This window comes from Erithacus rubecula, assembly GCF_903797595.1.
Source record: "Erithacus rubecula genome assembly, chromosome: 2".
Classification (NCBI taxonomy): Eukaryota; Metazoa; Chordata; class Aves; order Passeriformes; family Muscicapidae; genus Erithacus; species Erithacus rubecula.
The window spans coordinates 17,289,651-17,305,850 of record NC_136685.1 but is presented as its reverse complement, the minus strand read 5'-3'; the positions used below and the strand labels follow the sequence as shown (position 1 = coordinate 17,305,850).

The 16,200-nt window shown below is 35.8% G+C and overlaps 1 protein-coding gene across 3 annotated transcripts in view; it reads right to left on the bottom strand.

Annotated features, from left to right (window-relative positions):
• The window catches only part of EIPR1 (EARP complex and GARP complex interacting protein 1), a 242,999-nt gene that overhangs the window by 44,468 nt on the left and 182,331 nt on the right, over positions 1–16,200 (bottom strand). For all 3 annotated transcript variants that reach the window (XR_013773217.1, XM_079297500.1, XM_079297501.1), the window contains one exon: positions 15,083–15,215. Coding sequence is in view for 2 of the 3 variants with exons in the window: in XM_079297500.1 (XP_079153626.1) it covers positions 15,083–15,215 (133 nt within the window). In the remaining variant the exon portion in view is untranslated. The remainder of the gene's footprint in view (positions 1–15,082; positions 15,216–16,200) is intronic.

Genomic DNA, 16,200 nt, shown 5'->3' with positions numbered 1-16,200 from the left:
CCTCCATAGCCATATCATTTTATATGCCACTTTGATCTTTGTGCTCAACCATTCTTTACAGTCTTTCTTAATGAAACACATGATATATCACCCTTCATTGTTCTTCCTTCTTCCAAAATTCAAGCCAATTATTGTTAGCCTCCCAGTCTCTTTTTAAATAATTCCAAAACATTTTACATGTACGCCAGTAATTTAGTATTTTAAAGCTAATTCTCAATCATCAATAGCTATATACACCTGAATCTACAGGAACGATGTTTTCATATTACTTTTTGTTGTCATTCTACTTCATTCCCCTGTGTTTAACCTTGAAACCTGAATAACAATGCCTCCTACATCACTGCCTGCAGACATTCACACTGAAGCTGGAGGAGCTGAAGTATCAGTGCCTGACAGGGTTTGCTCTTTGATCAGCTCAGGTGGTGCAAAGCCAGCTGTCTGCAGTTATTCTGTTGCCCAGGGAACAACAACTGAAGTGTGTACTTCCTAAATCTGCACAGGAGGCCCTTCTGCAGCATTGCCACAGCAGCTCGTGCTGTGCAAGGCTGAAGTGGTGAAGCTGCTTTAGCTACAGCCCAGCTGGTGCCCATTAGTGCTCTCGGTATGACAGGAACAAGCAGCTACTGCTCAGAACCTCCTCCCTTCCACTGACAAACAGCACTCTTCCTTATCAATCAATGTGAACATCCCTCTTTGAGTTTAAAATAATAAAGAAATAAAAAACATATTATTCAGGTATATATATTTTGTTTTATAAAAAGAATATGCCTTCTAGCCTTTTTAACTAATTAATAAAAATTTACCTGTATTCTATTTATTCAACATCATATCCTTCACAGACAAAAAAGAGGGGAAAAACAGACTATTTGTTTTCTAGGTTAGGAATTTCAGCTTTTGTCCTAAAATTCTGTGTAGTCTTTGAGTCTACATTTTTTTCTGAAACACTCAGGGTGAGATATATGGAGGAATAAAAAGCTACAGGCAGTTTAATTTTTCTTTCCATTACTTAAAAGCACTTTTTAGCTACCCAAAACCAGACATCGATTTTCAAAAAAACAAACAAACAAACAAAAAAAAAACCCCACAGAGAAAACCCAAAAAAACCCAAAAAGCCAATGAAAAAACCACCCAAAAAAACCCCAAAACATGGAAACACAGCAGCTCACTCTATCCTAGTAGTAGTATATGCTTGCCTTGTATATACAGATGTCCAAGGAGGTTTCAAAAACCACGCCTGCTGCACACTAATGCAGATAGAACAATCTAAGAGTGTGCAGAGGTGTGGGGTATGACAGGGAGAGACAGGTAAACCCATCATTTTCTATGCAAGAACAGAAGACAGTGTGCAGAAAGAAAGCAGGCAGTCAAATTGGAAAAGACCTTTTTATAGTCTGATGCCTGTTATGGTATCCCAAGGTGATTAGAGACAATGTTTCAGCATAGAGGTTTTTATATCTGCATATCTGCAGATATGTCTGTTTGAGGGAGGTCAAAACTTGCTGAATGCACTTTTGGAACTCTGCCACATGGGGACAGCCCAAGCAAAGAACTGCAACCATCAGTGTACTGGTGAGCTGAAGTCTGCTCTTCAGGCAGAATTTGGCTGCAGTAATGTAAAAGCAGCAACAGTGAGAGCCATACATGCAAAAAGGTATTGGCTGGCCATAGAAAAATCATTTTGAGATTTAACTCTGTGTTGAGGAAAGCTGCAGAGTACTTAATGAGATATATTTACACGTTGGCTTCCATCATCACAAAGGTGAGTGGAGCTGAACAGTGTTGTCTTTTACACACAAACCACTTGTCTTATGGAGATCTCACTTTCATCACCAACAAAACCAAGGCAGCTCTCAGTGAAATAAGGTAAAATGAAACCAACACACTTAAATTCCCACTTGATACTTCATAAAGTAAGTTCTAACCACTAGCTCAATTGGAAAAGGTAGGTTCACTACCCCTCATATCAGCTTTCCATGGTCTCCAGTTTGTACTTCCCCTCAACAGAAATGAAGATGTGTGGCCACAACCAACAGACACAACATTTCTTCTAGCAGTAACTTGGGACTCCAAGCTTAGATCTCAGAACCATAATCTGCTTGTATCTTTACATTAATTAAAGAATTTGCATAACTAGCTTCCAGATGTGCTCACACATCACGCAAAAGTAAGTAATGGAAGAAAATAAGTATAAACAGCTACCAGCTAGATAGAATACTATTTTGAGATACACTCAGTTTTCTGTTCATTATGGCAGTTACAAATGCTACAATAAGAAAGGTATTTTTACTAATACAAGAAAAATAAGTTGTGGTTGGAATTTTTCCTAGTTCAATGTATCAACAACTAGCACAGCCAAAAAGTCTAGAGAGAGAAAAAGACTGAATGTTGCTCTCTGCTAGTCAGTAGTTTTCTCAATTTGGGGCATTCAAACAATACATCATGTTGTTAGTTGGCCGCTAAAAACTATGCAGTTCTCATTTGTTTACACCTCAGAAACATTCACAGGAAAGAAACTCCACCACATTTCCTTTATTGAACTCAAGTGGAGAAAGAGAGACAGCTTTTTCCAAAAAGACCTATAATCTAAGGAAAGTAATTACAAAAACATAACCAAATAGAAACAAATCCAGAAATACCTTGGTGGTCAAATCTTTAGCTCAGGGATGGGATTCAACTCCTTTGCTAGTACTGACCAAGTACACCTCATGTTTATTTCAAATGAAGAATCTTATAGGTGTGTACAATCTTGCTGGGATTAGAGGTAAGGATCTTTAGGAGGGATGGATCAGGAACATCATGTTTATGAACATGATGTTTATGAACATCAGCAACTAGAGTGCATGGAGCTCCCAGTTCAAGTGAGAAATCGTGATTTAGGATTAGAAGGTAGACACTAAAGTGGTAACACACAGGAGGTGTCTGTTAGAAGGACAAAACAAAGGATAACACAACCTTCTGACAAGGAGGAGTTTCATATTTATAGTCTTTGTCCTTGTGAAGGACTTTTATAACCTCAGTGTCCAGTGGAAGGGTCTTTGCTATCCTTAGGATTGAGGGATCCCAGGCTGCTAAGACCAGTGGGAAAGTCAAGTTGGGGAATATTTAAAGAAATTGGAGCCTAGTAATGGATTCACAAGAATTGAGGAATGGCTAATGTATTTATGAGGCCAGTTTCAATTAACTCTGAAAGGTCATGGTGGTAGAGAGAGGTTCCTGAGGACTTTGAGACAGTAAATGGCATTCTTATATCTAAGATGGGCAAGAAGAATCTATACACTAGTTAGTCTTCCTTTAGTTCCCAGGAAGGTGGCACATTAAAAGAACCTGAAAAACATTTTGAAACATAAGGTGACTGGGACTACTCAGTACAGATTTATGAAGCAGACATCACGTCTGACAAACATGATGGCACTCTGCAGTGAAAATTAAATTAAAAACAGGCTTGGTTAAAATGGAGAGAGCAGTTGATATTATTTACCTGTAACAAGCCTTTGGTCCATAACATCCTCACAAACTGAATCATGAGGGTTGGGTTCTAAACTGGTTGAACTGCCATTCTCAGAGGGTTGTGATCAGTGGCATAAAAGTCATCTGGAGCCAGTTACTACTGGTGTGTCCCAGGGACTGGCACCATGGCCAGCACTGCTCAGCACCTTCCTTAATGACATCAGGGAACATCAGAGGCACAGAAACAGGCTGGAGAAACAAAACAATAGGAACCTCAAAGTCCAACAATGCTCTGCAAAAAGGGCCCTGAAGGTCATGGTGACAGTAATTTGAGAATAAGGAACAGTGGAGAAATGCTATTAGTCTATTATATGGCATGTGCACTCACAGTGGATATCATAAAACTATGCTGAGCTGCAAAATAGTCTTCACAATATCAAAATGGATACAGATATTAATCTCAAATTCTCAAACTTCCTGTAGCTCTGTCACTCAAATTACTGCAGTAGCAGAAATGCTCTAAGTTTTGTGCCTAATGGTCAGAAACATTGATGCTTGTTTGATGACACATAAAATAAAAAAACTTCACATAAAATAAATAAGGTTGCAAACTATCACCCAGAATCAGGAGAAAAATATCAAATTAAAATAGTCCTCAAAACATTTTAACATGGTTTCATATGAGGACATTCAGAATATGCAACAGAACCGATGTCATCAGATAACTACAGTGACTCAAGGTTTGCTACTTTATAAAAAAATATATTTTGTTAACTATTTAAGGCATTGTTAGTACTTGAATTGTGATATAGATTAGTCAGTAAGAGGGGAAAAAGAAAAATATTTTGTTCTTCATTTTTTTCTCAAGGATATGAAGCAAGAGACATTGCCTTGGCCTCTCCAGTTTTCCAAGAAGGATGGGATAATGAAAATGAAAGCAGGCTACCTTTTCCTGGTAGAAAGAAAGACACACAAAATATGGAGTGCAAAAAAAAATGAGGTTGCAAAATATCTTAATTACTGGAAGGAACTTGCACAGTATACTTGGCTTCACTTGCACTGTTTGGGAATAACTTTGAAGTCTAATATAAAACTAGTCTAATACAGAGAAAAGCAAGACTTAAACTTACATTTATATAACAAACTCATTGGACAATACCTAAACACAAACTGTAAAAATTTATGTGCTTCTGCAAAATGTTATTTACTGCAACAACAGCATTGACTGGAGATGGCAAAAGAACAAGTCTCATTCAGTCTTTTATATTAGTTCAAACTGATATTTGAAAATAGAGCTAAAACACTATTTCAAATTAGAGACAGAAAAACATTCTTTTCTAAGTGAAAAAAAAAATAAAAAAAGGGGAACAGAATTAAGGCTGCTAACAGTGAGAGAGAAAGCAGTTTGATAATTCAAGAGATTATCCCTCAGTGACAGCACTAATTCAGAAGCATTTTATCCACTTTCTGCTTTTAAAGCACTCTTTTCAATATCATGACCGTTCTGTAATACTTGAATTTCTGTCATTTTCTCTCATTCTCTTTTGCTTCACACCAAAAATGCTGCAATTATCTGATAATCTGTCAAATAAAGATGAAATTCTAAATCAAGGGATAACAAGGAACAGTGCCTCAAATTAATTATATAATACATGGTCCATGGTCCCCCAGTTCTTACACTTTTCACAATGCATCTGCTCTTACACACTGCCTGAGACACCACTGAGCTTAACTCCTACAGCAGTCCTACATATAAGTAAGATTATAGCACAGGCTATGATATGACAGCTACATTACCTCTCATTTGGACAGAGCTCAATATACATCTAAGCATAGATGCCTTAAAATTTGAAGGGAATTAACATGGGACAATTTCTCAAGCTGTTCATCACTTGCGTAGCATTTTTTTTATCACGTGGATCAGAGAGTCAACCATTTCACTTAAAACCTTACTGCAAGACACTTGCAAAGGAACACTCAAATGACATATAACAGCTAGAATTCTTAGGAAAAAAAGCATTAAAAGAACATTAGGAGAACACCAAGGACATTTATTTCTTCTTTCAAACGATGGGAGTAAATCTTCTGTACATCCCACCACTACTGCTGAGAAGAGGGAATATTTAAAGAGGCATTCTACTTCTGTGCCCGTTTTAATGACTGCAGCATATCCCATGGCTGTACCAATGATTTCCCTACACAGAGTGCTTTCATTACAGAAAAGCGTGTCACCTGCTGCCTTCAATACTAAGCAGATGAAGCATCACCAACAGCATTATTTCCAGAATCCTTATTGATGAATTTTCTCTGCAGAAAGTTTTTTTAATACATGAGTTCACTGTGTGTAAGTGCATTGTGCCAGACAGCCATAACTCATTCCAGACTTATTGTTTTGAAATAATAGATTTTAAAGGCAAACTATTTTCAACAAAGTTAAACACCAATTTTGTGCTTGTATGCTCTGGATGTACAAATGCAAGCTATTTGTATGAAGTCTTCATAACCACTGCATCAGGGCACCTATCTTGTTTGAAAAAATCCAGGTGAAAACCAGGCACACACATGCCTGCCTGCATGCAGAAATTTGTAGGTAACAGCTTTGTCCAGTCACACTTCCTTTTGCCCTCTGGTGGCTTTCTATGTTCCTACATGAAACAGAAATGAAGAACTTATTTTTGTAGGAGTGTAAAAATACATTTGAACTGGGACAATAAATAAGTTTCCACATATGTTTCCACAGATTTGGAAAAAAAATTTAATTCTTAGGAGAAGCAGGGGCAAGCACAACTACAAAAGATGACAGCAAACAGAAACTTACTAATTATGCTTTTAAATTTAGATTAGATAAAGATTCTGCTTTTAAATTTAATTTTAGCTCTTCCTAGTGAAAAGAATTCATCTAGCTTTATCTCATGGATTTAAACAAAGATTTATCTGAAAGGCTAAAGTTAAAACCAGAGGAGGCATTCCACTGTAAGCTCCTGAAACAGCATTATTAGTGTAGCAGTGTCAACTACCTAGTCTTGCAGACCTGACACTTTTAGGTAATTTCATGCCACGCAAAAGATGAGAAAGACTCAAAAGATGAGCTCCTCTATTTACAAAGTTAGCTAATGCATATACAGAGAAACAGTTTAAGCCATCCCAACATGATGCTGTACTCTCAAGAGGTAGTTACAGTTCAGGAAAAAACTCTTTATATCAAAACTGACAGTTTTCTGAGCCTTATGTGCAGCACTAGATGGGGAAGTCAGCAAAACATTGGCATCCTTACAAAGGGCACTGAGAATAAAGGAGAAGTGATTGTTTCACAGCCACATGAATTCCTGATAAGTGTTTCTATAAAGTTAGAAATCACCAAGCTGGCCAACAACTCCAGTTCACAATCTGATTCAGCTTTCGGTATCTGAAAGCAGATAGAAAATAAGCACTTTCTTTAGAAGAAAGAACTAGTATAAATTAATACAATTATAATTGCTAGAAACTTGATTTTGCCTCAATGAATGTATGCACCTAGTACCCAGTAACTAAATATTCTCTTCAAACTGAGCAGTATGAAGCTTTAATTCATCAAGATTCTTTAAGATGAACCTACACAACACCTACTAATCCTTATCATAACAAAACCACTCCATAGCACCAGACACTGTAAAGATGCTATACAAAATAAGGCAACTGTTTCAAAATAACCTCTTCTCTAGAAGGCTGAAATTATCTCTAAAATGATTACTCTTAATTTTGTGGAATAAGCCATACAACAGAGCCACTGTATTACTGAGTTCAGCAGAACAGAAATTCTCGACCAGATCTTTATACTGTCATCTTTATCATGTCTTTCATCTAATTTCTGAAGAACTTGCATGTTTCCCTTCAATACATTCTCCAAAACAAATGGTCTGTATTTTATACAAGTCTGCAATGGAAAATCATGACAGTTATTTTATTTTTTGGCAACTTACTTAAAATAATCTCAGGTACAGGTCTCCAGCCCTGAGGCCAGAAAGCACAATCTAGCTGATTTTTTTGGAAGGCTAAGTTAAAAGAAGGAGACTAAGCTCCAACTACTCACGAATTTCTTGGATTACATCTGGGCATCATTGTCTGAAAGTACACTGTAACCCAAACCAAAACTGCTCAGGGAGTAACCTCATAGCTTAACAGCAGGCTCTACTGCAAGTCAGTCCCTAGGTCAATGCTACGACCCTGTTCCAAGTTATTGAAATACATATATAACCTTAAAATAATAGTCTAATATCCTGAGGTTCTTTCTTTTATTCTACAGGTTACAATTTCCAGAAAAAAAATGTCATTATAGCAATATTGCTGTAAAAAACCAACCAACCAACCAAACCCCAAAACCCAACAAGCATGCAGTCAGCTGACTGATACCAGAACCTGATTATTCAACATTATGACTTTCACAGCCAGCAGGGTCTAATCCTCACAAACTATCAGGTAAGGGTTGTTTTCTTAAATGTTTTTTAGTGTTGATACAACTCACACACACACACACTTTCTACATCTGCTTCCACCCCACCTGACATCATTAGAGTAAATCATTCCACACATCAGACTTCAATGCTGTTATTTTTATCACCTATATTGTGACATACTAATTTTCAGGTTTTCAACTACATAAAAGTACTCTTGTGGTCATGAAAATACCCTTGCAACCCAAACCACAATTGCATAAACAATCAGCATAATCATTCTGTTTAGTTTGCTGGCACAGTTTAAAACAGCTAAAAGAGAAGCTGAAGTCTTCTAGACCACTGTTCATCTAACAGCAACATCAAAATGAAAAGTTAGATCTGCAATATAAGACTTGGCAAATTATTTCACCAATCATTTCAGCAAATGGCACAGAAGGGAAGAAAAAACAAGGTCTCAGGAAAACAGCAGAAGTTGCCACAGATAAAGAAGAAACAAAATACAAAACAAAGTAATGCTAATTAAAAATCAAAAACATGCAGACATTTAACCACAACAACAGATTTTTATATGGACAGACAATAAATGTCTGCCAACACCTAAGGGCCAGATCTCATCTCTAACATTTCTCCAGCCTCTCAGAGAACTGACTGCCCAGAAGCTATTTTACCACCTCATACCTTCTTGTGTTCTCACATATCCCTTAGCTATTTTTGGGACCTCCTTCCTCAGGATCTCCTTATTTCTCCAACTCTACCACTGCCTTATTTTCCTCAGTGTGTCTTTCAGCAAGCATTTCCCCTATTAGACCTGTGATGGCAACAGTACAATTGTCTACAATTACATTGTAATACAGGGTCCTTTACTTTTGCCCCTCCAAGCATATCTTTTCCCTGCACCCAGGGGGGTAACTGCATACAATCACATTCTGAAAATTGACCTTTGTAATAATGGAGAACACTACCCAGATCCAGCTGGAGGTTGGAGCAGGCAAACAATTCTCCACCTATGCAGACTTTTCAGTTTGGATCATTTTACCTCCCCATCATGTCACCCAAACCCACCAACAGGTTTGCCTTAACCCTTGACTTCTCAAAACATGTTACCATCTCTAAGGATCTGTAGAATGTCTAACAGAACACAGTAACTACCCAAGCAGCTGACCATTACACAGTATCAAAATCCAAACCAACCACTAGTTTCTTTGCTGAGGTGCTAAATGGATTCATCTGCATTTCAGCGCAATGCATAAATCTGAGGATTAATTCTAGTTTACAGGATATAAAAAAAACTATACTCAGGTTTTGCAAATAATGCTGTATAAATTATAATTATATTTATAAAACATTGTTTTTAGAACATCAGCTTTCCCCAAATTCATCACCACGATCATTTCATTTTAACATCTTTACTTAGTATTCTAGTCCACAGAGACCAGATCCAAGAGTCACTCAGAAAGAAGCCATCCACGGCTGGCAAAGTGGTAAATGGCTGCAGAACTCTTCAAATAGTTTACAGAAAAATCCCCCTGAATTCCCCAATGCTTTGATGATGTAGATGAAGTTTACTTTATAAGTCCACTGGAAACAGTTTGCCTCTGTTTTAACAGTATCCTAAAACGCCATGGGAGAGACAGGGAGGGAAGCCACGAGTTTAAAAAGAAGTTCTGTATGAAGCAAAGCAAATGCAAGGCATGACTTCCCCCCAGCTCCTAAACCCATATACAATCCACTCCTACCACTGCACATCCACCTAACTTGGAAATTCTTCAATCAACTCCCAACAGTGTATGATAAACTGAAATGACAAAAGGGCATCATCAACATATTACCAAGTATTACCCAACATCATATTAATCATCATTATCAATGCAGGGATCCGAATTTTATCAGCCATTTCTAGAGCTGAGGCTTCCATCATCAGCTTTACATACAAAAATTATTATTAAACACACCCTAGTCCATTGACTGTTGGTATTTCTTGTTGCCTCAGAACAAGATTAAAAGTCCATGAAATGGCTTTCTGAATTCCCTTCCTAGAGCCTGAAACTTGAGCAATACTGAGACTGGATACAGATTAATTTCCCAAAGGAGTCTAGCACTTTGTCAGGTCTCCACTGTTCTAGTTCCCAAGTGACTCCCCTTTAGTGTGATTTACAGGGCTTGGCATTTCACTTTTTCACAATGAAAAAATTACCCTAGAGTAGGCTAGGATGCTCTTCTGAATAATGAAACAAACTTCTTTCAGACGTGCAGTAGGAATACACATGTGAAATGATTTCCCCCTTAGCAGTTGAAGAGAGCATTTAGTTGGTTACTATCTTCTTGAAGACTAATTTATCTTAATTTTTAATCTTATTATATTTAGTGCAACATTATTCTCATTGGTTCATATCATTATTTGGAGGGTACATTCTTGACCCTCAACCCACCCCATAATCCTTCTTTTCTGATATTTAAATGTGCATTTCTACTAAGAAATGCTATGATCTCCTTAATTACTTTGTCACCTTTCTTATTCACTTTTTAGAAGTGCCACTCCTGTCCCACTTTAATTTAATGAAAGTAATAAAAAAGAGAATAGTCAATAGACTACAACTAGTCAGAATAGCAAAAAAAGAAGAAAGGTATCAAGTTCCTAGAATTGTTCTAATGGATTTTCCAAAGCATTTTCCATTTTAATTCTGGGCTATGGCAAAGCAAATTATATAATTTCTGCTTTGCTGAACATATCTTCAGGATATTAATAAGTATCATAGGCAAATAAGCACATTTCCAGAGATTAGGCATTAAACAAATTACAATGCAACTGTAGCACTACCTTACTGTCACTCTTATTATCATCACTCAAAAACCATCTCTAAATTGTGTTCTCTCAAGAATCCAACCTTTTAGTTTTTTTAAGTCCTAATCTGTCTCATACTGAACTTTAACAATCTAATATAACTTCTACAGCTAGAAGACTACCAAATTCATTTCCCCCCTTGACTTTTGCCTACTTTAAATCTGTCAGTAACAATCTTATTCTCTTCAAGAGGAAAAACATATGACCCACACTCCGGTTTTAATTCAGTTGATTTGCTGTAGATGAAGAGAAAAATGATGCATCAACATGTCACAAAACTGAGTAATAGTGCACGAGTTCTTCTGGATACCTCAGATATTAATTCTGCAAAGCCTTGAAGCTTCCCCTGCCCCTGAGATATTTAGACTATAATCCTTCTTTTCTCCTCTTATACTTAGCTTCTTCCACATAGTTATGCACTTTCTCTCTTTTTTAGGGAATCTGTGATAAAATACAACAATCTTTATTCTCACAACATCAAATAGCTGCCAAACACATTTACAAAAAGAGGAGTTACTTCTCAGTGTCTCCTCAAGACATATCTTGTCTCTTAGCAATGCCAGTTACACTGGTCTTAATATTCTTAATACATTTCTAGCACACAATATTGATGGGTAAGTTAGAAATGTGTAGCACAGGCAAGTGCTGTGCCACCAGCATAGCAAATTCCTGATCTTTTCTGGAGGCTGGACAAGATTATACATAACTAGTAACCCTATCACTTGGGAATAAAATGGTCTTCCTATAATATCAGTTGTAACTGTATAAAATTTCCTAAGTGGCAGACTCATGATCAGTTAAGGGGAGGAGACAACTAAAATTGAGGCAGGAACTGAGTCTAGTAAGTTTTCCCTGTGTAACTATGTGATTAAGTTAGCATTAAGTCAGTATTTTTGAAGTGTGTACATGAGGAGAGGCAGAGAAACAGTTCCACAATTTTTTCTTTATATTAAGGAAAAATGTCCTAGAAAATGGAATTTCTGGTTAATGTTCAAAGACACTATTGTTCCAAAGCTACTGGAACCACTATTACTCTAGTTAATGTCATAATTGATAATGCATCATTAATAAAACCTTGTATTTTTTCAATGTCAAAATTAAAGTTGTAAATACTGATGCTTACAAAAAAAAAGCAGTTTCCTTCATTTTGACTTCAGAGTCAGGAAGGTATTTTCCTTTTTAAAACCTAATTGTATATTGATACTCTAGTAAAATATCTTGAACAAAAAATACAGAGCACCATTTAATTTGACTTTACCAACTGCTTAGGGAATATAATTCTCAAATTGCATACTCAGCAAGGATTTAAATTTTTCTGTGACTTCTTGTGAACAAGAAAGTTACCTGAGCCATCTTATTTTTACATTTTAAGGAAACATTCTTTTCTTGAAAGCATAGAATTTAAAGATATGCGGAATCAATATCAGTAAATACGAAATATTCTGATGGGCTTTACATAAAAGGGCAGTAAAGCCAAAAATAGAAGTGGAGAGTCTGCATCCAGCCATCAAAGTGTGCTGTATTTGGCACTTTTGACAAATTTTGCCTAGAGTTTCTAAAAGCAAAAACTCATCTCAAAACAATGACTAAATTGTGGTTGCTGCAAGTTTAGCCATATATGGGCAAAAAACCTGATTTTATCAAAAGTAAGCACTTAAAAGAAAATAATCTAGTGGACAACAAGGAAATTATTTTTACTGACAGAGAAGTATAGCTATTATGATTCATGAGTACATCCCTTTGTTCTTTACTAGGTGTAATAATAATAATAAATATGTTTTAAGTTGTACCTCTTTATGCCTCTTTCACTTGCAAGTCAAGGACAAGTAAAAATATTTCATATATCCATGAAGGCAGAAAAAAAAAAAAAAAAGTTCATGCTCCCAGAGAGTGACAGGGCCAGATTGTTTCTACTTCTGAATGAGGTTTCCTACCTGTATGATTCAGGAGAAAACAACCCATACACATTTACATATCCATACACATGGAAAAAAAAGCTTCAGATCTAAGCATGATGGTATGGGATTTTACAGAAGCTGTTAAAATACTCTTTGCAATTAAAAAAAAAAAGCTAAAAAAACAACAACAAAACCAAACCAAATGTAGGAACTTGCCCATACAAGAGGATTTTTTGGGGTTTTGTTTAAGACTTCTGGTGTATCAGTTCAAGGCACCTCTCAATCAAAATAGTAAAAACTTCTAAGCATTATTCCATCACCCTCTTCTCAAACAGAGATGATTTAAACTTTTTGTTCAAAACTTGACCCCAGAAATAACCCATTGTTACCAGCTGAATGCACACACCCATTTCTCAGGAAGAACTCTTAGCACTCAGCAGAAATTAGCAAAATAATGCAATATGCAAAGCTTTTTGATAAGTTTTATCCCCTCGTGAGAAAAGACAAGAAAACACCAGCACCTCATTTGTATTTCAAAACACAGAGCAAGATTGCTGGTGTCATCTGTGACTTTCAGGCAGTAGTATTAACTATCAAGTAGGTAAGTAAAAAAATAAACAAGAGTCTCAATGTCTCAAACTCATAACAGAATGATAAAAAGTGGAAACCATTGAAAGATCTTCACTACATTTGAAAAAAAATTATATTCCTCAAACTCACTATAGGAAAGGCAAATTCCTGTTAACAAAAATCAAGGATCAGGAGAGTTGCAACAAACTGATCTTCTACTTGCACCTCCTACATCTGCTTTTCATATCTCAGTTATGATAACTCTGCTAATGTGAGAGTGTAAAAGAAAACTCAGTATCTTTCCCATTATAAAGGAGAAAATTTTACCCTATTCCATTAGCTCATCCAGTGATCTAAGAAATGAAAAATTTATGTAATTCCACTTCCCTTCAATGCCACGTATCACTTCTTTAAGCAACTTCAAAAAAGAGCTATTAAAATGGACACACATCACATCTCTTCAATCTCCCAACTTCAACAATGTTCAAGTCTTGACAGAAGCTCTGGACCCAGACACCAGGGATGGGCACAACACTTACAGCTGCTCCTGAAAACATCATTTGACTTGTAGTTCAATGAGAAAATGAGCTAAGAGTCTTTTTAAAACAACAAAGAAATGCAGTACATTAAGTGTTGTAAAGGTTTCGATTGCTTCATTTGGCTGCATTACTGCTTGAAATAAGTTGTCTGCTGAACTCAGTATTCCTTATTACAGAACCCCACACTGTGTGCTTCCAGTTCTACACATTGCTATTTAGAGTCAGTAATCACCATTTAGAATGAGAACTTGTTCTCTGCAGAGAATGGATGATAATTCTAAAGTAAGATGCATGAAGAATAAACAACAGAGCTTAATATTAAGAAATCAGATAAACTAAATCTAGAACACAAATAACCTGGAATAGAAAACATGCATATGATTTATTAAGTCCAATAAAGGCAATGGGAAATCTCACAGAAAGGCTCACAAATCAAAACACCCACAGATATTTCAATGGAAAATCTACTTATCTTCTATCATTGGGTTTAAAAATCCAAAATTTCTGAAAGAAATACAAATTTTAGCAGTTTTATTTCAATCCAAAAGAATTAGGAGAACTAAGCAATCCTGGAATCCTCTTCCTAATACAACCAGAAGGCTGAACAGCAGGAACACAGATCTCTACAACTGTTCACAGATGTACAAAGCCTGAAATTCACTCCTTAATCGTTATACTCTAGGATTGTATTTCCATGAAAGAACAGACTAATATTTACTGGAAGAAATAACATTTATTTCAATTGACACCTCAGATTTCTTGTCAGAGAGAAAAATCGCCCCCTTCCCCAAGTGATGCAAGTGGAGTTTTCTAGCCTCATGACAAATCTGCACACCTGCCTCACTCAGGAATTTTACAGAGATCCTGTTAGACAAGGAGCATTCCTACTGAGGAAATATTTAGACAAGAAGCTGTAGATCTCTGTGGGCATAACTGCATTTCACATATGAAAAATAACATTATATACAAACTTCATCTACAGGTTTAAGTATATGCCCAACATATTTTGAAAGACATTTAGTTGCACTTTCAAAGGAAAACATATAAACCAATAAAATTATGCTTCAAGTAACAGGAATATATTTTATTTGCCATGCTTTGTATTCATCAGCCAAGTATAAGGTTTATTTTGCTTCTTTCCTTAACATGAATGCACAAGTTGACTTCTAACCAAGATAACCTAAGGATGTGACACAAATGAGGTACAGGTAAAAGTGTTGCAGATGTTTTTAGAAATGCTTGTGTTGATAATTCCAACTGGAAGTGTCTACATATAGCTAGAGGTTCAAACTTTACACATTCAAAAAATATCAAAACACTTGTACAAGTTGAGCATATTTAAAAAGGACTCACTTTTATTGTAGCAGGTTGCTAGCACACCTTTATCTGCAGGACTTGTACTAATGTGCCAAATTTCACCCACTTGATGAAGGAGAACATTTTTGTTTATAATGTTATTTTCGTCATCAAAATCTATGATGTGAATCTGCAAATACAATAAAATAGAACATTAGGGTTTCAAATATCTTCCTGTGGGTCTTAATTATACACAATGACTACATGGAACAATTTAATGAGATTTTTATAACTGATACATACTTTAATTAATTGTTATACTAACAATTTACTATACAATTGATTTCATGCAGGATTAACTTTTCTAGGAAAACACAAACAATTTCCCTCTTTGAGGAAATACCATGCTTATGCTCAATTTCCAAATTCAAGCTTGAAGGTGATTTTTCATTTTATGGTTAATAGTAAATAAGCCACGTATTACAATTCAACACCTCTTACAGAAATAAAGAAAAATAATAACATTACAATCCTTAGTCTAAATATGTGCACCAATTCTGTATTCAAATCATCTAATTCAAATCATCTACAAAGAAAAAAGGAGAGAGGGAAAAGACTCTTCTTTGAAGCAAGTACTTTACACTCAGTAAGAAATCTTTTGAGAGTTCACTTTAGCAGTCACATATCTTTACCAAGACACAAATATAATATTTTCATACTATATGGAAACATGAAGTACTGAAAGATGAAGAAAAACAATATTTAAATATATAGATAATATTCTTAAAAGAGAGAACTAAGTTGGCTTTTTATTATTTTCATTTGTTTGTTGCAGGTTTCTTTGCTATTTGTTTTTCTAATAGGTCTACAATACTATCATTGTTGTCTCCCTTTTTTAGTCTGCTGTTTTCCTATAGTTGCCACAGAAATATAAGAAATTTAGGAAGATTTTAGCTAGGTATAACATACAGAAGAAACTTTACTCCTTTACTAATTCCCCTAAGCTCAGTGGACAAATAAATTTAAAAGACTAGCAAATTCTAAAGAACTGTATCCTCATTAAAAATAAATTTTCAAAGCTGGGTGAACAATGAAGAGGGAAAAAAAGCTGAGTTATCCTATCATCATGACTGAATCAAGTTTCCTAAATGAACTACTGAATCACTGCAAAAATC